Source organism: Gymnodraco acuticeps, unplaced genomic scaffold (assembly GCF_902827175.1).
Source record: "Gymnodraco acuticeps unplaced genomic scaffold, fGymAcu1.1, whole genome shotgun sequence".
Taxonomy (NCBI): domain Eukaryota; kingdom Metazoa; phylum Chordata; class Actinopteri; order Perciformes; family Bathydraconidae; genus Gymnodraco; species Gymnodraco acuticeps.
Window position 1 is genome coordinate 2,719,310 of NW_022990699.1, and position 25,952 is coordinate 2,745,261.

General features: G+C 41.9%; 2 protein-coding genes and 2 long non-coding RNA genes across 30 annotated transcripts in view; 2 read left to right on the top strand and 2 right to left on the bottom strand.

Moving 5' to 3' along the window:
* Positions 1–25,952, bottom strand: part of LOC117555816 (protocadherin gamma-C5-like) — a 248,914-nt gene that overhangs the window by 33,985 nt on the left and 188,977 nt on the right. The window contains exon 1 of one of the 25 annotated variants that reach the window (XM_034230808.1): positions 19,371–22,074. The exons of 19 other annotated variants lie outside the window; for them this stretch is intronic. In XM_034230808.1, the coding sequence (XP_034086699.1) occupies positions 19,371–21,827 (2,457 nt within the window). In that variant the 5' untranslated portion in view covers positions 21,828–22,074. Of the gene's footprint in view, positions 1–16,032; positions 18,778–19,370; positions 22,075–25,952 lie in introns of those variants that run through there. 5 more of the 25 variants (XM_034230801.1, XM_034230811.1, XM_034230810.1 and 2 more) reach the window with 5 other exon arrangements.
* Positions 368–15,311, bottom strand: LOC117555822 (protocadherin gamma-C5-like). The gene is made up of 3 exons (XM_034230839.1): positions 13,405–15,311; positions 5,443–6,288; positions 368–1,551 (listed from the first exon to the last, which is right to left on the bottom strand). The coding sequence occupies exons 1-3, from the start codon at positions 15,010–15,012 to the stop codon at positions 1,516–1,518; spliced, it is 2,490 nt and encodes an 829-aa protein (XP_034086730.1). The 5' UTR covers positions 15,013–15,311; the 3' UTR covers positions 368–1,515.
* LOC117555851 lies at positions 7,178–7,824 on the top strand. The gene is made up of 3 exons (XR_004570458.1): positions 7,178–7,238; positions 7,499–7,661; positions 7,761–7,824. It is a non-coding gene; the product is annotated as an uncharacterized LOC117555851 (long non-coding RNA).
* LOC117555850 lies at positions 8,149–11,035 on the top strand. Of its 3 annotated transcripts, none has more exons than XR_004570457.1 (10): positions 8,149–8,202; positions 8,301–8,592; positions 8,686–8,786; positions 8,896–9,015; positions 9,098–9,145; positions 9,314–9,394; positions 9,473–10,272; positions 10,366–10,416; positions 10,502–10,546; positions 10,662–11,035. It is a non-coding gene; the product is annotated as an uncharacterized LOC117555850 (long non-coding RNA). The 3 variants fall into 3 exon arrangements; XR_004570456.1 differs by having other exon boundaries at positions 8,162–8,202; positions 9,314–9,556; positions 10,212–10,272; positions 10,662–11,022; XR_004570455.1 differs by having other exon boundaries at positions 9,314–10,272; positions 10,662–11,033.

Genomic DNA, 25,952 nt, shown 5'->3' on the forward strand with positions numbered 1-25,952 from the left:
CAGAACATATTATAATATGGTGTAAATATACTCTATATTTTTTATTTCAATCAAATGTTCCATCGTCCCACTTTTGGAAACATGTTTCGCAAAGTGGGACAGTATGATTTGCCTAATGTGGGACAGTTCTAAAAGGGGCATGGATTGTGCAAGAGCAATGGTTATTTACTGGGTTTTAGTCTTCTAATGCAGTATTTTAGATATTTAAGGTGAAGGGCAAATTATATTAAATAATTGGGAGTGGCTGCATCTCTGTTAAAATGATATGACAAAGTCAGGGATAATATTAGGGATACATGTCTGAGTTTAAAAGATGACAATTAATTTAAGCCAAAACATTTATAGTAATTTAATAAATCCTTCCAACACACATTGTAAAAAATAGCCTAAGTTAAGACATCATTCCAATATGTGCTATATATAAAAAAAACACAGTTTAAAAGGGGAGTGATTAGTCGAATATGCATAAATAAAAAATAAAAAATGCAGACTAGGTAAGATAAAGATAGGAGAGAAGAGTTTATCAAATATGTGTTATTGGTTGTGAGCATATTCTAATGGTTTTTTGATTATTGAAATATATACAGTTCTGTTTCATATGATTGTTGAGAACTGTATCCATACATCTCTTAATTTTGCCCTCAAAGTGCACCAGATTGATGCATTCAACTTCAATTTAAAGAAAAACATCTTCTGTTGTAACAACAATAACATTATGAAAGTAACATAGCTGAACATGGTATTGCACATTTAGCTTTGAGTGTTACTGACCTGAGATGTTTTTATTACATGAATTAAGGTGACTGAGGCTTTTTAACATAGACTTTTCAGTGTCCCACATTTTGCACAGAACTGTCCCACATTAGGAAATGCAGATTGTCTGAGACAACTTGGCACTAAGAGTACTGATATGTCTACCATTTCTTTTATGAGTGTAATATCTGCATTTTCTCTTTTGGTTTGATTAGGACACATCCTGGGGATTTCAGAATGGTACTGGATTTTGATTTATTGTATCGGCTTCATATCGCAATATATTCCAGATGTCTGAAACGCAAAAAATGTCCCACATTAGGGCAATTCACCCTATGCAAATAGAGCTATAGAACATTTGAATTGTTACAAAAGTAGGATTTTAAAGCACAAACAACAATAAGGCAGTGTTAAAGGTAACATCCTCTTTGCAAACCGACAGTATACGCAACCAACAGAAGTCTATAGAGTGATGAACATTTTAAGCTCAATAATTTGTTGCATTTATAAACTGACAATGCCAATGGAACACAATTATAATATAAAATGACGGAATCTTAAATACGTTTGAACTACATAGGTAGCCAGGAGGTGATATCACCGAAACTCTAAGCACTTATCGGCTAAGGAGGATTGCAGGTACAAAGAACACAAAGAAGGAATAAAGAAAGATAACGTCTTGTGACCGATTATTTGTTGGCTTAAGAGATGAAAACATATGATCGGATGTCATTTATATGTTTAAAAATGCGAACAATGATATTAAATTACACTAAAGGCCATATTTTGTCTGCTCACCTGCTGGCTCTCAAAGGTCCACGTGCTGTCGGGTAAAGACGCATCCAGAACACTGATCACCTCCGTAAAGTCAGTGGTGCTGCTGGGCTTAATCAAAGTGAAATCACTGTACTCTGATGACATTGGAGACATGCAGGACCTGAAGGACTGACTCTGAGACATCATGTCTCCTCCCAGGACCTCCACGTACTTTATAGGTCCATCAGTGTTGAGCTGAATCTGCATGTTTCTGTTGGGGTTCTTGTAATTATCACAGTCGCTGCGTCTCATGCAGCAACTACCGCTGCTGCTGCTGTTCCTCATGCATTTAACCGCTAAGATGAGAAAAGTCACCAGAGACAGCACGGACACCGAGGCCAGAGAGAGAATCAAATACAGGGTGATTCTCCCAGTTTTCCTGCTGGGCTCGGCCGTTTTCTGTCGGAGGTCTAAGATGGGCTCATGGAGGCCGTCCTCCAGCAGGATGGACACCGTGACGGTGGCGGACTGCATCGGTTCCCCGTCGTCCTTGATCTCTATAAGCAGCCTCTGTGAGGAGTCGTCCTGCTCGGACGCAGCGCGTTTAGTCCTCACCTCCCCTGTGTACAGGTTGACAGTGAACAGAGAGGCATCCGTGGCCTCCGCCAGTTTGTAGGAGATCCAGGCGTTATGGCCCGAGTCAGCATCCACGGCCGTCACCTTAGTAACTAGGTGACCCGCTTTAGCGGAGCGGGACATCCTCTGGTGAGAGAGGGAGCCCAGGACAGCGGAGTAGGGGTAAATAACAGCAGGGGCATTGTCGTTCTGGTCCAGGATAAAAACATGGACAGTGGTGTTGCTGCTGAGAGACGGAGAGCCCTGATCCTTTGCCTGCACCTCGATCTGAAACACCTTCAGTTTCTCATAGTCAAACGAGTGCATGCTGTAGATGCTGCCGTTATCTGAGTTAATGTAAACATAAGACGAGACAGAAACGCCCTGCACTTTAGAGTCCAAGATGGAGTACGAGACTTTGGCGTTTTCACCAAAATCCAGATCAGATGCTGATACTGAGTACAGTATAGAGCCTGGCACCCCATTCTCTTTTAAATACACATTATAGGATGGCTGAGTGAATAAAGGGGCGTTATCATTCACATCACTGATGCTGACAGGTATAATTTTCTTACTGGACAGAGGAGGAGAGCCTGAATCAGTGGCTGTTATCTCAATATTATACTCTGAGAAACTCTCTCGGTCTAAAGCACCACTTGTAACCAGTGCGTAATTATTAGAAAAGGATGGTTTCAAACTAAAAGGAGAACCTCTTGATACTCGTAATGTGACTTTGCTATTATTAACGGAGTCAGCGTCACGTGCGTTGATCAAAGCCACCACTGTGCCACTTGGTGAGTCTTCGCGCACCGGCTGCGGTTCAGAGGTAAGAACAATTTCTGGAGTGTTATCATTAACATCTAAAACATCTATCTGTAGACGACAATGACCCCCATTTTCGGGAACCCCTTTGTCTTTTGCAATTATTTCAATTATGTAGGACGAGGCTCTTTCAAAATCTAAGTCTCCTTTCGAGTGTATTTCTCCCGTTAATGAATTAATTTCAAATGCTGATGAGACAGATTCTGGTGTCCGCGAGCCAAACGAGAATACAACCTCTGCGTTAGTTCCCTCGTCAGCATCAGTTGCCACTATCTTTGCAACAAACGTATTTTTAGCAGTATTTTCCCCTAAGGTAACTTTATATACACTTTTATCAAAAACAGGAAAATTGTCGTTTACGTCGAGCACTGTGATTGTAATCTGTGAGGTACCAGATTTGACTGGATTTCCCCCGTCTAATGCAGTCAGTAGTAGCTGATGAACTGATTTCTTCTCTCTATCAAGGGGCTTCTCTAACACTAACTCCGGGACTGTTTTGCCGTCTTCAACTTCCTTCATTTTCAAAATAAAACAGTCATTTTTAGTCAACACGTAGGATTTAACTGAGTTACTGCCAACGTCAGAATCGTCTGCACTGTCCAAGAGAAAACGTGTTCCTACTGCTGCACTTTCAGAAATGTTTAATGACATCTCTTTTGTATGAAAATTAGGCGAGTTGTCATTAATGTCTTTAATTTCTACCTCGATTCGATGTAAACTGAGAGGGTTTTCTAGAATAATTTGCAGAGGTAAAACACAGCTCGTAATTTGTCCACATAAAGCCTCTCTGTCTATTCTGTCATTCACTATAAGATCGCCCTTCCCCGCATCCACACTGAAATACTGCTCGCCAGCCTCGGAAGCGACACGTAGTTTACGTTCAAACATTTCTGATAATCCCAGACCCAGATCTTTGGCTATATTTCCTACTACAGAGCCCTGTTTTAGTTCCTCCGGGATGCTGTAACGAGTCTGTCCGTTTATTGTAGTCCACAATAGAAAGAAATGATGCCACCAAAGCGCCTGCCATCTCCAGTCTCGGTATATTCTCTTTGTCATCCCCGGTCCGTTAGAATAGGTTTCCCATCGAGTAAACCGAAGTTAATATCCAGTTCCAACGAGCATTAGCTATTTCCATACAAATACATGAATCACCTTTATTCATGTCTGAAGCTTAAACTAACTATTTCCTTTTCAGCCTCGCGATAGGAGTGCATCATCCACCGTCCTCGAGCTCTTTGCATTGATACCGTTTACAGTGCTGAGGCTGCAAGGGGGAGGGGTAGATCTCTTTGTACGACTCGGTATGCCATTGGTGAACACATCCATCACGAACATCCAATAGGGAAGGGACTGAATTGTGCTTTTAAAGACACGCGCTTATGAGCATCAGCCATGTACTGCTGGGAGTGACAGGTCAGAGTGAGAACGTGTTGGACAGGTGTATGATCCATGCTTTTCTTCTCGTTTTACAACTGTGTTGCTCAAACCATGTGAGATTTCTCAAATCTAACACAATGGGCCTTCCCAGACAATAACATGAACACATTTGACTGGGAAAAGCCAAATAAAACCCTATCCTCCCTAACAAAACATGTATTAAAGGTCCCCTATTATACTGTTTTTCATCAATATATAATATATCTCAGATATACAAAGCATGTCTCTGAAGTGTTTTGCTGAAACACCAAACAGATCGTGCATTTTAGCATCCCATAAACCCCTCGGTTTCAGCCCTGTTTCAAAAGTGCTGATTCTCTGTCCTTTACTTCAGATGAAAATAAGGAGCCCCTCCCCACGCCCCTCTGCGAGATATTTGGTTAAATATAACACAATGGTGCTCTAGGAGGAGATTCAGGTGATAAGGTGGGCGGGTGTTACCTTGGTTGGTGATTGGCTAATGGTTACACAAGCCAAAACATCGTTATAACATCATAAAGTGGCCAAAATCTGATCAGCTCATTTTCAGACAGGTTTTTATATAAATGGATCAGGACAAAAAGTGAGCAAATATTTTTTTCCTGAAACTTTCAGAATATCTTTACAGATGTTTATGTAAAAGACATGAATGAAAAAGTTAATTTAGCATAATAGTTGACCTTTAAATACAGTTCTGGAAGTTCTTCTTATATACAAAATGAATGAAACCATTTGCCATCCTCAAAGCAATATTTTAAATGTATATCTGCATCATGTATTTGTTATTAATTTAGCCACACTCTGTTTGGCAATTTCAAGAAGTCCGAGCATTTCAATTAGGTGTTGAGTTAGCTTTTTTTATTTAATAATTGGACATTTTACAAGAGCATTAACTTAGTGTACAATTAACAAAAACAAAACCACAGTGCTCATGCTGTAAACAATTTAGCAAGCGAAGCTGATAAAAAGCAGACTGAGCAGGTCAGCTTTCAGTTCTTACAATTAAGAAAGTAATTTAAATGTGGAATTAAAAAATATATATATGATGGGGACATCACCTGCAGTCATTATGCTCACCTGCTGGCTCTCAAAGGTCCACGTGCTGTCGGGTAAAGACGCATCCAGAACACTGATCACCTCCGTAAAGTCAGTGGTGCTGCTGGGCTTAATCAAAGTGAAATCACTGTACTCTGACATTGGAGACATGCAGGACCTGAAGGACTGACTCTGAGACATCATGTCTCCTCCCAGGACCTCCACGTACTTTATAGGTCCATCAGTATTGAGCTGAATCTGCATGTTTCTGTTGGGGTTCTTGTAATTATCACAGTCGCTTCGTGTCATGCAGCAACTACCGCTGCTGCTGCTGTTCCTCATGCATTTAACCGCTAAGATGAGAAAAGTCACCAGAGACAGCACGGACACCGAGGCCAGAGAGAGAATCAAATACAGGGTGATTCTCCCAGTTTTCCTGCTGGGCTCGGCCGTTTTCTGTCGGAGGTCTAAGATGGGCTCATGGAGGCCGTCCTCCAGCAGGATGGACACCGTGACGGTGGCGGACTGCATCGGTTCCCCGTCGTCCTTGATCTCTATAAGCAGCCTCTGAGAGGAGTCGTCCTGCTCGGACGCAGCGCGTTTAGTCCTCACCTCCCCTGTGTACAGGTTGACAGTGAACAGAGAGGCGTCTGTGGCCTCCGCCAGCTTGTAGGAGATCCAGGCATTATGGCCCGAGTCAGCATCCACGGCCGTCACCTTAGTAACCAGGTGACCCGCTTTAGCAGAGCGGGACATCCTCTGGTGAGAGAGGGAGCCCAGGACAGCGGAGGAGGGGTAAATAACAGCGGGGGCATTGTCGTTCTGGTCCAGGATAAAAACATGGACAGTGGTGTTGCTGCTGAGAGACGGAGAGCCCTGATCCTTTGCCTGTGTCAGTACCAGATATGTTCGGCCTACCAAATATGTTCGGGTGTATTTCCGTCGCATCCGTCATCCGTCATATCCGTCATATACTCACCTCCCTCTGCTCCCAGCGCTATGCTGCCACACACCGGCCGTCTGCGGAACTGCAGCCGGAGGAACTCGGTACAGCTTGTTATGTGTGAACGATCTAGATCCCTCCGCTTCCCCATAATTACCGCGACCATTTTAACTTTCATGACAGAAATGGAGAGCTTTTATGCTGAGATAAAGCAGTACGTGCTCAATGGTGGTTACCACAATCTCACCATCGCCGCTGAAAAGCATGATAAAAGGAAGGCGTTAATTCGGAGGGCATCCAAACAATACCTGATCAAAGGTAAGTAACAGAATAAGACCATGGTTAAGTCACGAACATACGTTTTTATTATGAGGTATAAACCCCCTGTACATGTGACATCATCACATCCCTTTACTTATAGGGATCAATAAAGTATATATCTATCTATCTATTTATCTAATGGTGTTTTTTGGTGCAAAAGTGATCATACCTCTAATGGTTTATCATATTGCAATTCCAACATTTTTCAGTAAATCGCAAGGACTCCACAGCTTGTTTCTCCTTTTTCTTTTTATACACACTTTACATTACTGTAGTTGTTACGTCTAAACCACATTTGCCACTGGATTTCTTGAACAGCTTTTAGTCATAATGTCATCTCTACACATGTCTAAATGATTGTTTTGTTGTTCCTGTTGTGCCAGCTGGAGATTTGTACTACACATACAAGGACAATGAGAGGATGGTTGTGTGCACCAAGGACCAAATTATCAATGTCCTGAAGGAGTGCCATGATAACCTGGGTTCCGGAGGTCATGCAGGGAGAAGGCGCACCACCGAGAAGGTTTTGGCAACGTACCACTGGTCCACTATGCGGGAGGACGTGAAGAAATGGGTGGGAGTTTTTGACTGACTGACTGATTATTGATCTACAGAAATGTGTTGTATGTGTACATTGAAACAGAGTGAGACATGTGTGGATCTCATTGGCCCACTTCCCTCCACTGCTAAGGGCAAAAGGTACTATCATGATGGGCTGAAGCATGTGTAACCTCCTTTAAAGGTTCTAAACGTGAAGAATCTGGTTTAAAAAGAAAGGAAATCATTTACAGTGATTCTGTATGTATTTACAACATTCTGCATTTTATATTGCAGATACATTCTAACAGCGACTGATCTGTTCACGAAGTGGGTGGTAGCAAAAACGCTCTACCACAAAACAGCTGTTGAGGTCTCAAAAAAGATTGTAAATATTCTTCTCGATTTCGGTCTTGTCGAGAAGATCATTACCGACCAAGGACGGGAATTTGTCAATGAGGTACAATAATCTATCTAATACAGTGTATGTGTTATGTGTAACAATGTAATACGATTTTTCAGGTAATTTGGTAATTGGTGTACACTAAACCATCTGCAGGTCAACCGTGGTGTTTTTGATGCACTGGGTGTAAAACACTGCATCACTTCAGCGTACCATCCCCAGTGCAATGGCCAAGATGAGCGTACAAACCAAAACATAAAAAAAGCACTTGCAAAGTACTGTGGAGAGGACCAGAATGACTGGGATTTACATCTGAGGGGCATTGTGGCGAGCATTAACACCTCAAAGCAGGTACAATGTTGTAACAAATGCAGATGGAAACAATACTCAACAGAGATACTAAAAGGAATTTTTATGCTTTCAGAGGTCAACCAAGTGCACGCCCTATTTTGCCCAGTTTGGGAGGCACCCTCGCGTCCCGGGTGTTATAAATGCTACAGTCAATGACAGGGATGATACCTCTGTTTTGGTGCCTGCTGATGAGGCAGAACAGCAGCTTGAGGCAAAGGCTGCAACCATTGCAGATTTGCACTCGAAGGTGAGAATAAAATGGCAATATTTAAAACATAATAACTCCTAAAAAATGCAAGCGTATGTTAAGGACTGTAAATGATAACTGTTACATATCTTTCTCAGATTTACCAGAACATCCAAATAGCACAACAGAGACAGAAAATCTCTTTTGAAAAACGCAAGGGAAAGAATGTGAAATCTTTCCTGATTAACGTTGGAGATGAGGTCCTAAGAGCGAATAAGAGGAAGGAGGGCCGAAAAGGTGGAAAACTGGAGTGCAACTGGTTTGGCCCTTATGTGGTTTCCTCAATCACCAACAAGGGTGTGGCAACCCTGTTGAGCTCAACAGGAGCTCAGCTGAGACAGAGTGTGAATGTGTCTCAGCTGAAGCCCTTTATCAGGCCTATGTTGAGAGGTATTTTGATTATCAATACAAGGACACATTTTAGGTATACTTCATGTGTGGTACTTCAATAATACTGTTTATTTTGTGTCTATCTAATAACAGCTGAACCGAAGTTGGATTCGGAGGGGTCAGTTGCTGACCACCAGTATGCCCTCTCTGGTGCGAAATACGCAAAGGATCTACATCCGATTCAAGACAAGCTGGTAGATATATGTTTACTTCATGCACAGTGATGGAGGTGCATTGTTTTGATTTTAATTTTTCTATGTTTTCTATTGGCTTGAAGTATGTTTTGCAATCTGTTATTTGCAGCTCAGCTATGTGCTAGACCACAATAGGCCTGGAGCAGAGGTCATTGTGAAGGAGGGTGATGTGTGCCTGACCAGAGAGGACTTTTGGAGCCTGGGTCTTCCTCAGTGCATGGAGTCAAATGTAGGTATACTTGAGCTTTCCTCCCAACTTCATCTTGTCTCAAATAAATGGCACAGGTAACTTACTGTTGTTACTGTTTCAGATTGGAAACACGTGCCTGAAGATGGTACAAGAAGCCACCCAAAGACATGTACGGTTTTCAACAGACATCATTGGCCTGCTTTTTTCTTTTGAATAACACATATTTTCTAAATAGCTGTTTAGTGGTGAAACTCCAATCTCGTGAAGTGTGGTTGTCTCTTGTTGTTGAACATACTTCTATGAAGATTTCATTTTTTTTGAAAAACTATCAATATAGGGCAAAGATATATACATCGTGGATATGTATGTGGTTCCTACCTGGAAGTCCAAAACAGCTGACGTGTTGGCCAGTTTTCCAGTAAGTTCCTGTTGCTTGAGACCTATGTTTCTTGAAATTGATATACAGCAACTTAAAATCCCTTGTTTAAAATACTAGGCTGACCAATTGGCCACCAAGGACATGGTTTTCATCCCTGCCTGGAGTCGGCAGCAAGGAAAGGCAGATCACTATTTGCTTTGCGTGAGTCTGTTCCAAATGATCTCACCAGCATGTACAAAATGAACATAAGTTGTGCTGTGTGGTTTTCTTCTGGTGTTTGATTATGTCTAATTTCAGCTATTTTGTCAATGGTTGACAGGTGATCAAGCCAGCAAAGAGAGAGTTATATTTGCTCGACCCTCTTAAGCCAGATGGCTTTGGGGACAATTCCTACAAGGACATATTTAGGTTTTTGTAACATGATTACCCCCTCACCGTTCTGTGGCTTGTATGGGAGTTCTAAATAGTTTATAGTATTCTAATACTGCAGTAACCATCTTGTAGACCAGGGGTCTGAATCTGATCAAATTCATTTATAATATATCTCCATTTCCACAAAGTCTGGAGTGTCCTTAGTGGAACCAAAAGAAAAAGAGTCTGCAACAGGATGCTATGAATTATAATATTCATTTTGTTATAAGCCTTGTTCAAAGGTTGTTTTCAAGTTCAGCTTTGTTCAGCGGCTGGTAAACGTATTTTTGTTTGTTTTATTTTAGCCCCGTTCAGTGGCTTTCATAACTTTCCTCTTTTAAGGCATGCAATAGTTCAATGTAAGGAAATCCAAAAACATGAATTATATTGTGTATAGCGTTCCTTCACCAAATCAATTCCCATGTCTTATCATTTCTTTTGACAGTGACCTAGCGCACCGCATTGCTCCAGGTCAGTGGACAGTAAAGTTCGGCAGAGACGTCAAGGTACATTTCTCCACCATCTCATACACCTGCTTTCACATGTCTTTATTTTCCATTTGACCATGAACATCACTGTTATATTCCAAATTCTTACAGGGTTAGCCTCACCAAACCACGGGCAATGACTGTGGTGTCTTCATACTGATGGTAAATTCCTCCCTTGACACTTTTTTTTAAGGGGTTTTGTTAGTTTTTGAAACTCATAACTTAACAGATCTTTATCCTTTCACAGTATGCACTCAACTTCAGCACAGATGCTCTACTTTGGTTTACCGAGGTCAGTATTTATCCTCTGAGTTAGTATTTCAGGGGGAAGAGGGGGCTAACATTGAGTAGACAAATGATGAGGTTCCATTCATTTTCAACTTTATTATTGTTACATTTTCTTTTAGCGGGACATAGCACAGATCCGGAAATGGTGGTGCATTATGCTCATGGAACGGTACCAGATTGAAGGGTAAATCATACATTTTAAATGTTACTTTATAGACAACAGTTTCTTTGACACTGATTTACATTTTCATCCTGATATTATGTGATTTTTATAGCCACGGACAGATCCAGATTATTTAACACATGCATACATATTGATAATTGTATACACATGTAATTAAACAATCACATGACCCACACCTTATATTTTCCTTCAAAGGTCCAGTTTCAAAAGTCCGACATGTGCTTCATATTGGAGGTAATATCTTTTCAGTGAAGCAGTAACTGTTTTTTGTTTAAAAAACGACCTGTGATCACGGCAGAATTTCCAACTATTATGTCTCACTGCTTTTTTTAACTTTATTGATAGCTGTTTTTTACCTCAAGGAGAAGAATAACAAAACATAAGAAAAATGTGTGTGATATATTCAACATTAATATTAAAAATGTGTCTTTTTGCTACCTGAAGCCCAAAGAATCTTGGTATTTCGATTGTGCTGGCAACAGTCTAGTCAATGTGTTGTTAAATATGTTTGATCTAGTCTGACCAATACTTCACAGCTGCCAAACTGTCTTCTCTCGGACCTTCTGATGGAAGTGGTTCTCCAGGAAGGTGACAAAGCGTACTCATCACTCACTCTAGTGTGTACCACCTTCAGAGACACAATGTCCACTGTGTCTTTCAGAAGAGGGGCCCACTTTCGCTGGCTTGAGAGTAAGTGATTCAGTGAAGGTGCAGCAGTATACGACAGCTGTGGTGTCTATGCATATTTTTAATGGCTCTATTGAAATGCTTGTTTTACACAGGTGTTGCTACATGGAGTTTGTTCTCTGCTTCATACAAGCAGGATTTCAACGTCATGTACACCATTGACACCTGCCGTGGATGCTTGGAGCCTTACAAAAACTGCAAACCAGGTAGACTTCTTATTCTGGATAATAATGTTTATGTGTCATTACATATTTAGTGTGTTGTGGTCCTAGTGTGATTCAATTACAATATTTTCTTTTTCTATTCATAGGATATGTTGGGAAAGGTAAAAGAGGAGAATTGCAGGGCATCTACTCTGATGACCAACATCCAGGCTATTGCAGTCCCTTCTGCAACCAGATATCATAGGTAAAGATTAACTCACACAAACAAATGTCAGAATAGACTAAATTGTCACTGCAATTAATGAAGATCATCATTTGATATCTTACCTTCAAGTTTGGTTTTCCCGGACGCTGCCCGTCGTGGACTTCGGGTCGTGGACTTCGGGTCGTGGCTGAACCTGTCTCTGCAGTCCTGCCTTGGGTCATGCTGCTTCCCTGATGGCTTCCTCATATATTCTGAACAATCTGTGCTGTTTTCCTATCCACATGTAAAAGGAACTAGAAGGATTTCTTGATACTAAGGGCTGTAGAGAAAAGTTTGGAGCTTTTTCCATTAACGTTGAAGTTCAAATTCTCAATAAACACTTGAATGCTGTGCTGTCTTTCTATTTACTTGAATGTGTGAATTCATTCAGTTGGGTAGGTAAGCTTGGGATGGATATATGAAATATATACATACAAAAAATTAGAGACTCTTTCCAATGAAAGTAGCTAGCCGCAATAGCTCCAAGATTGCTATATCTAGTTTGTAGGTCGCCAAGTTGGCATCATTGACAGTTCGTCTCTTAAAGCCTCTAAAGCTCTGCAACAAAAAAGGATCATTATGAATGTAAATACTATACATGGTAATGCAGCAGGGCATAGTGCGATGAGGCAGGCAGGCAGAACCAGATTTATTTCTAAATATTTGTCGATCAATATTAGGCTACACTAATATAAGGCTACTAGTATTATGATATTACTGCAATAATATTCCAGTGGTGGCTGCTTAAGGTTGTTTCTGGCTCGTTTGATCCAAACATTGTCCAAAGCTCAAAATGTATTGTAATAGATGTAAGAATTCTCAAAATGTACAATATGTTTTGATCCAACACAATATTCTGATTCAATCCATATATGTTAGGGGGTTTTTTTTCACCAAAATAAATAGACTGCCTTCTCTCCAGCTCACCGCACACAAAGGGGGGGGGGGGGGGGGCATCTGTATTAACGGGTCAGTCTATAAGCACTCTAATAGCACCATAAATTACATTTAAATAACCACAAAAAGACAATTATTGTTTCCGATATTGATTTAACGAGATGCTGTTATAACATGGAAACGGCTTAATTTAAAAAAATAAGCTTCAAAAATGTTTTATGAAGCACACTGGGTACAGCCCTGTAATACATGTGTTCCGTGTGTATATAGTCTTACGCAAGAAACACATAGCATGAACAGACTGCAACAAAACCAGTCTTACAAAACAGACTTCTGCTAAACTGGTGCAGAAGCAAAGCATCTACCTTAGATGAAGTTCACACAGAACTGTGGAAAAGGGAGAACATCTGTACTTGCTTTCAACGACATGATCAGGCTTATATATTATAAAAGTGTTGGCTAAAGTAACGCAGAATATATATATTTTTTAATTGTAAATAATTAAGTACACACACATAACAAGCTGTACCGAGTTCCTCCGGCTGCAGTTCCGCAGACGGCCGGTGTGTGGCAGCATAGCGCTGGGAGCAGAGGGAGGTGAGTATATGACGGATATGACGGATGACGGATGCGACGGAAATACACCCGAACATATTTGGTAGGCCGAACATATCTGGTACTGACACCTGCACCTGGATCTGAAACACCTTCAGTTTCTCATAGTCAAACGAGTGCATGCTGTAGATGCTGCCGTTATCTGAGTTAATGTAAACATAAGACGAGACAGACACGTCCTGCACTTTAGAGTCCAAGATGGAGTAGGAGATTTTAGCGTTTTCACCAAAATCCAGGTCAGATGCTGATACTGAGTACAGTATAGAGCCTAGCACCCCATTCTCTTTTAAATACACATTATAGGATGGCTGAGTGAATAAAGGGGCGTTATCATTCACATCACTGATGATGACAGGTATAATTGTCTTACTGGACAGAGGAGGAGAGCCTGAATCAGTGGCTGTTATCTCGATATCATACTCTGAAAATCTTTCTCTGTCTAATGAACCACTTGTAACCAGTGCGTAATTATTAGAAAATGATGCTTTCAGATTAAACGGAGAACTTTTGGGAAGTTTTAACGTCACTTTACCGTTGTCACCGGAATCGAGGTCACGGACGCTAAGCAAAGCAACTACTGTTCCACTGCGAGAGTCTTCGGGAAGAGCAGTAGGTTTTGAAGTCAGAACAATATCTGGTGGGTTATCATTAACGTCTAAGACATCGACTTGCACACTGCAGTGAGCCTCCATTTTAAGAAAGCCTTTGTCTTTTGCACTAATGTCTATTCTATATGAAGCTTGAGTTTCGTGGTCCAGCTCTTTTTTCAAATAAATGTCTCCCGTTACAGTATCTATATGAAATAGTGACAGCACTGATGGTGGTGTGTGTTTACCAAGCGAGTACTCAATTTCTCCATTTGGACCCTCGTCTATGTCTGTTGCTTTTGTTTTAATTACAAATGAGCCATTTAAACTGTTTTCTTGAACAGCGACTTTATAAAACGTATTTTCGAATAGTGGCACATTATCGTTGACATCAAGCACATTGACAGTTATTTTTGAAGTTCCAGACTTGGCCGGATTGCCTCCGTCCATAGCAGTAAGAAATAAATCGTGTATTACTTTTTTCTCGCGATCAAGGGATTTACTCAATACCAATTCTGGAATTTTACGTCCATTTTCAATTTCTTTAACTTTTAAAGTGAAGCAATCATCTTTGCTTAGTGTGTACGTCTTTACTCCGTTACTCCCAACATCGGGATCCTCTGCACTCTCTAAGGGGAAACGAACACCTACAACGGTTGATTCAGCGATTTCTAATATGTTATCGCTTTTGAGAAAACTTGGAGCATTGTCATTTACATCTCTTATTTCAACTTCTATCCGGTTCAACTGTAGCGGGTTTTCTATTACAACCTGCAGAGGTAAAACACAGCTTGAGCTTTGTCCACATAAAGCCTCTCTGTCTATTCTGTCATTCACCACCAGCTCGCCTTTCCCCGCATCCACACTGAAATACTGCTCACCAGCCTCAGAGGCGACACGCAGTTTACGATCAAAAATCTCTGATAGTCCGAGACCCAAATCTTTGGCTAGATTTCCTACCACCGAGCCCTGTTTTAGTTCCTCCGGGATGCTGTAACGAGTCTGTCCGTTTATTGTAGTCCACAAGAGAAAGAAATGATGCCACCAAAGTGCCTGCCATCTCCAGTCTCGGTATCCCATTCTCTTTGTCATCCCGGTCCTTACAATACAACGTTATATCCCATCGAAATATTGTTCAGCATATGAAGGCCAACGCGAAAATCCATCAACAACGAATATGTTGTATTCCAGAAAGCTCCATATATAGGCACCATGAGATGAAAAATAAATGCATATTATCAAATCTGAGCGTTTAAACGCCTCATCCTCTCATCTCGGGCTCGAAGCATTACTGACTACAGTGGTGAGGATGGATGGGGGAGGGAGTAGATCTCTTTGTACAACTGCAGTGCTATTGGTGCACAGCATCGACCAACATTGAACAAGATAGAAACGGCACTGTTTTCCAGACCAAGCATTCCAACTAAAAACTATGAAACAGTGGAATATGGTGCTTATAACTGAACAATACATTATTTTATAAATATATATTTTTTTATTGGAAAAACATTTTTCATTTATTTTGATATGTATGGTTAACACTTCCCGAAAAATAATATATACTGTAATTTCGATAATTAAATTCACATACATTTGCAATGTGTCTAAATATGAAATGGATACAAAGACAAAGTCACCTAAATGGAACATCAGTCTTCGAGGACATGCTTAGATATTAATTTAAGAGTTTACAATATTATGTTTCATTTGCACATCTTTACAATTACTGTTCTTGGCGTGACTGTTATGACAGTCATCCAATAAAACAAACGCTTTAATGCATCCCTACAACAACTAAGGGTTTAGATTTATCTAAAAACTTAAAATGTGCTGAAGCAGTATGTGACAGTTTTGATTCTTAAATATTTCAAATTAATTGTTAGGTTTTTGTTTTGTTTAACGGATGTTTAAAAAAAAAAAAAACGTTTACATGTGTGAGAATGTGTTGCTGAATGCTGTAAAGCTCTCAATCATTTTGAAAATATGAATATGACAGAAATAATGCTTAAACAACTTGTCATGAAATTAATCTCTCAGATAAAGCAGACAAAAAACAGGATACAAATAATGTTTTTTTTGCGTATATACAAGATTATGTTACTGTCTGCTCACCTGCTGACTCTCAAAGGTCCAGGTGCTGTCGGGTAAAGAAGCATCCAGAACACTGATCACCTCCGTAAAGTCAGTGGTGCTGCTGGGCTTAATCAAAGTGAAATCACTGTACTCTGATGACATTGGAGACATGCAGGACCTGAAGGACTGACTCTGAGACATCATGTCTCCTCCCAGGACCTCCACGTACTTTATAGGTCCATCAGTGTTGAGCTGAATCTGCATGTTTCTGTTGGGGTTCTTGTAATTATCACAGTCACTGCGCATCATGCAGCAACTACCGCTGCTGCTGCTGTTCCTCATGCATTTAACCGCTAAGATGAGAAAAGTCACCAGAGACAGCACGGACACCGAGGCCAGAGAGAGAATCAAATACAGGGTGATTCTCCCAGTTTTCCTGCTGGGCTCGGCCGCTTTCTGTCGGAGGTCTAAGATGGGCTCATGGAGGCCGTCCTCCAGCAGGATGGACACCGTGACGGTGGCGGACTGCATCGGTTCCCCGTCGTCCTTGATCTCTATAAGCAGCCTCTGTGAGGAGTCGTCCTGCTCGGACGCAGCGCGTTTAGTCCTCACCTCCCCTGTGTACAGGTTGACAGTGAACAGAGAGGCGTCTGTGGCCTCCGCCAGTTTGTAGGAGATCCAGGCGTTATGGCCCGAGTCAGCGTCCACGGCCGTCACCTTAGTAACCAGGTGACCCGCTTTAGCAGAGCGGGGCATTCTCTGGTGAGAGAGGGAGCCCAGGATAGCGGAGGAGGGGTAAATAACAGCGGGGGCATTGTCGTTCTGGTCCAGGATAAAAACATGGACAGTGGTGTTGCTGCTGAGAGACGGAGAGCCCTGATCCTTTGCCTGAACCTGGATCTGAAACACCTTCAGTTTCTCATAGTCAAACGAGTGCATGCTGTAGATGCTGCCGTTATCTGAGTTAATGTAAACATAAGACGAGACAGAAACGTCCTGCACTTTAGAGTCCAAGATGGAGTAGGAGATTTTAGCGTTTTCACCAAAATCAAGGTCAGACGCTGATACTGAGTACAGTATAGAACCTGGCACCCCATTCTCTTTTAAATACACATTATAGGATGGCTGAGTGAACATAGGGGGGTTATCATTCACATCACTGATGCTGACAGGTATGCTTTTCTTACTGGACAGAGGAGGAGAGCCTGAATCAGTGGCTGTTATCTCAATATTATATTCTGAGAAACTCTCTCGGTCCAAAGCACCACTAGTGACCAGCTGGTAATTATTAGAGTAGGACGGTTTCAGAGTGAAAGGAGACCGTTTTGGAAGCTGTAACGTCACTCTACCGTTATTTCCGGAGTCAAAGTCTCGTGCACTGATTAAAGCCACAACTGTGCCACTTGGTGCGTCCTCGGGCACATGACTAGGTTTTGATGTAAGCACAATTTCTGGAGCATTATCATTTATGTCCTCTATGTCCAACTGTACACGACAGTTACCCTCCATTTCGGGAATGCCCCTGTCTTTAGCAGTTATATCGATAAGGTATGATTTAGCACTCTCATAATCTAATGCTCTTTTTAATGTGATTTGTCCTGTTATTTCATTAATATCAAATGTTGATAAGACAAAGTCTGGAGTGCGAGACCCAAAATCATATGTAACTTCACCATTAACACCGTCGTCTGCATCTGAAGCTTTAAGTTTGATCACAAATGTTCCTTTGGTGCTGTTCTCCTTCAAAGACACTTTGTACTCATTTTCATTGAATATTGGAAAATTGTCGTTGTTATCAAGTACAGTGATAATAATAGTACAGGTTCCAGATTTAACAGGGTTACCTCCATCTAATGCAGTCAACAAAAGCTGATGGAGAGCAGTCTTTTCCCGGTCCAATGGCTTTTCTAACACCAATTCTGGTACAGCCTTACCGTTTTTTGTGTCTTTAAATTTAAGAGAAAAATAATCGTTTTTGCTCAGGGAGTACGTTTTTAAAGAATTGCTTCCAACATCAGGGTCTTTTGCACTTTCCAAGGGAAAACGTCTGCCAAGAGCCACTGATTCTGGTATTTTAAGGTTAATTTCCTGTGTAAGAAAATTAGGAGAATTGTCATTTATATCTCTAATTTCCACTTCAATACGATGAGACTGCAAAGGATTTTGAACAACTACTTGCAGAGTTAAAACACAGCTGGCGCTTTGTCCACATAAAGCCTCTCTGTCTATTCTATCATTCACCACCAGCTCGCCCTTCGCTGCATCCACACTGAAATACTGCTCTCCAGCCTCAGAGGCGATATGCATTTCACGATCTAAAATGTCTGATAGTCCGAGACTCAGATCTTTGGCTAGATTTCCTACAACAGAGCCCTGTTTTAATTCCTCCGGGATGCTGTACCGAGTCTGTCCGTTTATTGTTGTCCACAAGAGAAAGAAATAATGCCACCAAAGCGCCTGCCATCTCCAGTCTCGGTATCCTATTGTCTTTGTCATCCTTAGTCCGCTATAACATATACAATCCAAACGACATATTCGATAGAACGATGGTGAAATTCATCATCGCAGGTATTACTCCAGTGATTTCCCAAAATGACTGAGCATGGCTCTACGATGAATTATACGATTTCTACATTATAAAAACGAGCCCATTGCCGTCTCTCCTCGATCACTTTGCTGTCTCAATGTTACAGCTCGGAGGCTGCATGGGGGCAGGGACTAGATTGCGTTGTACAGTTCTGACTCCTATTGGTGCAAAGCATCCGCATCTACCATCCAATGAGAGGGAAACAGATCGACACCTCTTAAAGTGGCAGCGTCTATTTTCATTTTGCCCTTTTAGTTTGACCAACACTTTTGTTTTGACACTTACGGGTAGCCAAACATTCAATGGTATGCCACTTTAAAATAATATATCAACTAATATTTAATATTATATATAATTTTAATTAAATCCATATTTTGTTAAAGAAAGAACAAAAAAACAATAACGAAAGAATAAAAGAAAGAGAGAAAAAAGAAAAAAAAGAAAGGCAGAAAGAAAGAGAGTCTGGCTAAATCAGCTTACATTGTAAACAAATCTAACATTTCCACAGTGATATCTTTATTCAACCAATCACTAGAAACAAGCCCAGGACAGAAAGAAAACTATTGTTCCCTTGAAGAGATGATCAGCACAAAGCAAATACATATGCACAAAGACACACACGTTGTGCCTAAGCATCCCCTGCAATCCAAGAGTCGCTATCCAGCGGTGTGGTGCTGAATTATTCAGAAATGAATATGGGAATGTGAGATTGATGAGGATTGAGGATTGATGGATAGATGGATTGATGGATAGATATGTGGACTCATAATCTGCATTATGTTTTGCTCACCTGCTGGCTCTCAAAGGTCCAGGTGCTGTCGGGTAAAGAAGCATCCAGAACACTGATCACCTCCGTAAAGTCAGTGGTGCTGCTGGGCTTAATCAAAGTGAAATCACTGTACTCTGATGACATTGGAGACATGCAGGACCGGAAGGACTGACTCTGAGACATCATGTCTCCTCCCAGGACCTCCACATACTTTATAGGTCCATCAGTGTTGAGCTGAATCTGCATGTTTCTGTTGGGGTTCTTGTAATTATCACAGTCGCTGCGTCTCATGCAGCAACTACCGCTGCTGCTGCTGTTCCTCATGCATTTAACCGCTAAGATGAGAAAAGTCACCAGAGACAGCACGGACACCGAGGCCAGAGAGAGAATCAAATACAGGGTGATTCTCCCAGTTTTCCTGCTGGGCTCGGCCGCTTTCTGTCGGAGGTCTAAGATGGGCTCATGGAGGCCGTCCTCCAGCAGGATGGACACCGTGACGGTGGCGGACTGCATCGGTTCCCCGTCGTCCTTGATCTCTATAAGCAGCCTCTGAGAGGAGTCGTCCTGCTCGGACGTAGCGCGTTTAGTCCTCACCTCCCCTGTGTACAGGTTGACAGTGAACAGAGAGGCGTCTGTGGCCTCCGCCAGTTTGTAGGAGATCCAGGCGTTATGGCCCGAGTCAGCGTCCACGGCCGTCACCTTAGTAACCAGGTGACCCGCTTTAGCGGAGCGAGGCATCCTCTGGTGAGAGAGGGAGCCCAGGACAGCGGAGGAGGGGTAAATAACAGCAGGGGCATTGTCGTTCTGGTCCAGGATAAAAACATGGACAGTGGTGTTGCTGCTGAGAGACGGAGAGCCCTGATCCTTTGCCTGAACCTGGATCTGAAACACCTTCAGTTTCTCATAGTCAAACGAGTGCATGCTGTAGATGCTGCCGTTATCTGAGTTAATGTAAACATAAGACGAGACAGACACGCCCTGAACTTTAGAGTCCAAGATGGAGTAGGAGATTTTAGCGTTTTCACCAAAATCCAGGTCAGACACCGATACTGAGTACAGTATAGAGCCTGGCACCCCATTCTCTTTTAAATACACATTATAGAAGGGCTGAGTGAATAAAGGGCGGTTATCATTCACATCACTGATGCTGACAGGTATAATTCTCTTACTGGATAGAGGAGGGGAGCCTGAATCAGTGGCTGTTATCTCAATATTATATTCAGAGACATTTTCTCGATCTAAAACACCACTCGTAACCAAGGCGTAATTTTGAGAAAACGATGGTTTTAGAGCAAATGGAAAAAAAATTGGGAGCTGTAATGTTACTTTACCATTTACACCAGAGTCAATGTCTCTGGCATTGATCAACGCTACTACGGTGCCATTAGGCGAGTCTTCACGCACAGGCTTTGGAGGAGAAGTGAGTATTATTTCTGGGGCATTATCGTTAACATCTAACACTTCAACATTCACAGTACAGTGCCCCTCCATTCTCGGACTGCCTTTATCTTTCGCACTTATATCTAATTCATAATTTGTAATTGTTTCGAAATCCAGTTTTCCTTTCAGAAATATTATTCCAGAATTATGATCAATAGTGAAGACAGAGAGAACAGTATCCGGTGTGTGTGCACCAAATGCATATTCTATTTCTCCGTTTTGACCATCATCCATGTCTGTCGCTTTTGTTTGTACTATTAATGCACCGTCTTCCGCATTTTCACTGATAGATACCTTATACAACGTTTTCTCAAACGTCGGGACGTTGTCGTTTATATCAAGGACTCTTATATTTAGCTGAGCAGTGCCTGATCGTACTGGGTTGCCTCCATCTAGAGCTGTCAACAAAAGCTTATGGACAGCCTTTTTCTCTCTATCTAAATGTTTTGCTAAAATCAATTCAGGGACTTTTCTTCCGCCGGCCACATCTTTTACTCTAATACTAAAACATTCATCTTTACTGAGCGTGTATGACTTTAAAGAATTTCCCCCAACATCAGGGTCTATGGCGCTTTCTAGTGGAAAACGAACCCCCAAACCGGTAGATTCCGCTACCTCTAATGTGATATCATTTGATGGAAATCTAGGTGCATTATCATTAATGTCTTGTATTTCTACCTCAACACGAAACAGTTGTAATGGGTCCTCAATAACAACCTGAAGAAGCAAAACGCAGCTCGCGCTTTGTCCACAAAGAGTCTCTCTGTCTATTCTGTCATTCACCAGCAGCTCTCCCTTCCCTGCATCCACACTGAAATACTGCTCTCCAGCCTCAGAGGCAACACGCAGTTTACGGTCAAAAATCTCTGAGAGTCCGAGACCCAGATCTTTGGCTAGATTTCCTACCACAGAGCCCTGTTTTAATTCCTCCGGGATGCTGTACCGAGTCTGTCCGTTTATTGTAGTCCACAAGAGAAATAAATGATGCCACCAAAGCGCCTGCCATCTCCAGTCTCGGTATCCTATTGTCTTTGTCATCCTTAGTCCGCTACAACATATACAATCCAAACGACATATTCGATAGAACGATGGTGAAATTCATCATCGCATCGCATTCATCATCATTCATCATCATCCAGAGATTTCCCAAAATGACTGAGCATGGCTCTACGATGAGTTATACGATTTCTACATTATAAAAACGAGCCCATTGCCGTCTCTCCTCGATCACTTTGCTGTCTCAATGTTACAGCTCGGAAGCTGCATGGGGGCAGGGTCTAGATTGCTTTGTACAGTTCTGACTCCTATTGGTGCAAAGCATCCGCATCTACCATCCAATGAGAGGGAAACAGATCGACACTCTTAAAGTGGCAGCGTCTATTTTCATTTTGCCCTTTTAGTTTGACCAACACTTTTGTTTTGACACTTACGGGTAGCCAAACATTCAATGGTATGCCACTTTAAAATAATATATCAACTAATATTTAATAAAATATATAATTTTAATTAAATGCACATTATGTTAAGAAGGAAAGGAACACATAATAAAGAAAGAATAAGAGAAAGAAAGAAGAGGAAAAGAGTCTGGCTATATCAGCTTAAATTGTGAAAAATCAAAATGTTCCACAGTGATATCCTATTTTAACCAATCACTAGAAACAACTTGAGGGGAATACAATCTTAAAGATGATCAGCAAAAACAAAAATATCCCTTAAATCCAAGAGTCGCTGTACAGCTTTGTGCTGAACTATTTGGAATTGGAATGTGTGATGAGATAGATAGATATAGATAGATAGATAGACTCAATCTGCATTATGTTTTGCTCACCTGCTGGCTCTCAAAGGTCCACGTGCTGTCGGGTAAAGACGCATCCAGAACACTGATCACCTCCGTAAAGTCAGTGGTGCTGCTGGGCTTAATCAAAGTGAAATCACTGTACTCTGATGACATTGGAGACATGCAGGACCTGAAGGACTGACTCTGAGACATCATGTCTCCTCCCAGAACCTCCACGTACTTTATAGGTCCATCAGTGTTGAGCTGAATCTGCATGTTTCTGTTGGGGTTCTTGTAATTATCACAGTCGCTGCGTCTCATGCAGCAACTACCGCTGCTGCTGCTGTTCCTCATGCATTTAACCGCTAAGATGAGAAAAGTCACCAGAGACAGCAACGGACACCGAGGCCAGAGAGAGAATCAAATACAGGGTGATTCTCCCAGTTTTCCTGCTGGGCTCGGCCGTTTTCTGTCGGAGGTCTAAGATGGGCTCATGGAGGCCGTCCTCCAGCAGGATGGACACCGTGACGGTGGCGGACTGCATCGGTTCCCCGTCGTCCTTGATCTCTATAAGCAGCCTCTGAGAGGAGTCGTCCTGCTCGGACGCAGCACGTTTAGTCCTCACCTCCCCTGTGTACAGATTGACAGTGAACAGAGAGGCGTCTGTGGCCTCCGCCAGCTTGTAGGAGATCCAGGCGTTATGGCCCGAGTCAGCATCCACGGCCGTCACCTTAGTAACCAGGTGACCCGCTTTAGCGGAGCGGGACATCCTCTGGTGAGAGAGGGAGCCCAGGATAGCGGAGGAGGGGTAAATAACAGCAGGGGCATTGTCGTTCTGGTCCAGGATAAAAACATGGACAGTGGTGTTGCTGCTGAGAGACGGAGATCCCTGATCCTTTGCCTGAACCTGGATCGGAAACACCTTCAGTTTCTCATAGTCAAACGAGTGCATGCTGTAGATGCTGCCGTTATCTGAGTTAATGTAAACATAAGACGAGACAGAAACGTCCTGCACTTTAGAGTCCAAGATGGAGTAAGAGATTTTAGCGTTTTCCCCAAAATCCAGATCAGATGCTGATATTGAGAACAAAATCTTCCCAGGAGCATAGTTCTCTTTTACATACACGGCATAAGAAGGCTGTGAGAACACTGGTGGGTTGTCATTTACATCTAACAATTCAACAGATATTATTTTTTCACTCGATAATGGGGGCTTTCCATAATCAGTAGCAATGATCTTGACTCTATACTGGCTATTTGTTTCACGGTCAAGTGGCCCATTCGTCACTAATGAGTAGTGATTAGACACCGAAGGATTTAACTTGAAGGGTGATTTTGAAGACACACTTAACTTAATTTTACCATTGTCACCAGAATCTGGGTCTTTTGCACTTATCAACGCAATTACGGTTCCAATAGCAGAGTCTTCTGGAATAGGTGTTGTTAGAGAAGTTACTATTATTTCAGGAATATTGTCGTTAATGTCTACTATTTTAATTTCGACACCACAATGCCCATCCATCTCAGGATTTCCTTTATCTTTAGCAGTGACGTCAAATCTATGTAAAGAGTTAGTTTCATGGTCTAAAATTCCTTTGACAACAATAACTCCAGTAGAAGGTTCAATGTTAAACAATGATACGATCAGATTTGTAGTTTGCTCTGCAAACACATATTCGATTACTCCATTTAGTCCTTCGTCTACATCTATAGCTTTAACCTGCAGTATCTCAGTTCCAGGTGTTGCCTTTTCGCTAACATTAGCCTCATACACCTGTTTTTCAAACACAGGCGCATTATCATTGTTGTCTAGTACTATAACTGTAATTTCAGATGTCCCTGAGCGCACAGGATCTCCACCGTCTACAGCGGTGAGGATAAGATTGTGCACAGGCAGCTTTTCTCTATCAAGTGGCTTTTCGAGGACCAGTTCAGGGATTTTTCTACCGTCTTTGTGGCTTTTAACAGTCAATTTGAAATGGTCGTTTTTGCTAATAAGGTAAGTACGTACAGAATTAGAGCCAACATCCGAATCCTGTGCACTTTCTAATGGAAATCGGGTGCCTGGATTAACCAGCTCTGCAATTTTCACCACTTTCTCCTTAGTAAAAAAAATAGGAGAATTGTCGTTTGTATCCTGTATTTCAATCTCGACTCTATGCAGCTGTAGGGGGTTATCTATGACTAGTTCCAAAGGCAACACACATGACGGTCTTTGTCCACACAGTTCCTCCCTATCTATCCTATCAATCACCACCAGTTCCCCCTTTCCCAAGTCCACGCTTAAATACTGCTTACCAGCGTCCGAGGTTATCCGCAATTTACGTGGGTACAGTTCAGATACAACCAGACCAAGATCTTTGGCTAGATTTCCTACAATGGAGCCCTGTTTCAGTTCCTCCGGAATGCTGTAACGAGTCTGTCCTTCTATTGTACTCCACAAAAGAAATAAATGATGCCACCACAAAAACACCTGCCATGCAGGAAATTTGGTCCACATTATTCCTCGTTCCATAAATTCAATATCTTATCACAATCCAAACGTCTTAGCTGATTACATATAGAAGGTAAATGATCCGATGTAGATGCGTCCTCATATGCAACAGAGACAGTCATGCTTTGTGTCTGCATATGCATCCCTCTCCCCAGCGCAGCACATTGTAATGGTTACGAGGCTGAAGCTACTCGGTGAGATGGAGTAGATCTCTTTGTAATACTCTGGATTTCATTGGTGGAGAGGATATTCCTGTTTCCACCAATCGTGGCATCAGTTCGTGACTACAGAACAGTGACGTTTAAGTATGAATACCATCCTGGTTTTTACAAAGCTATCATTATAATTATTATAGACAACCAATGAACTCCAAGTATTTCTGCCTCTACTGGGTTTCATTTTTTTTAAAAATGTATTTAAATATGAAAACTATAGAGTACATTTATTATTGATACAAATTGTAAATATAAGATCCTAAGGCCAGTGTTCTATAAATAAGTAAATGTCGGATCTTTATATGACCACACATTCAATGTATTGTGTTAATCCATCATCTATGCTCTAGCCTGTACCTGAATGCATGCACATGTCTTTGAATCTGACAAGGCTCTTCGTTGCCTACCTGTGGCCAGAGAAAGCCAATGCAGCCTCCATAGGTCCTTACGTCGTCTGTACCACGCCTCAGTGAAATTATTCTGTCTGCAGCCCACGTAAAATACCCGTATGGACGAAAAGGGAGGGGGGGCGAGGGGGGAGGGGAGAGGAGAGCGATAGAGAAGAGAGAAGAGAGAGAGAGAGAGAGAGAAGCGAAAGAGAGAGAGAAGATAGAGAGGAGAGAGAGAGAGGAGAGAGCGCGAGAGAGAGGAGAGACGAGAGAGAGCAGAGAGAGAGG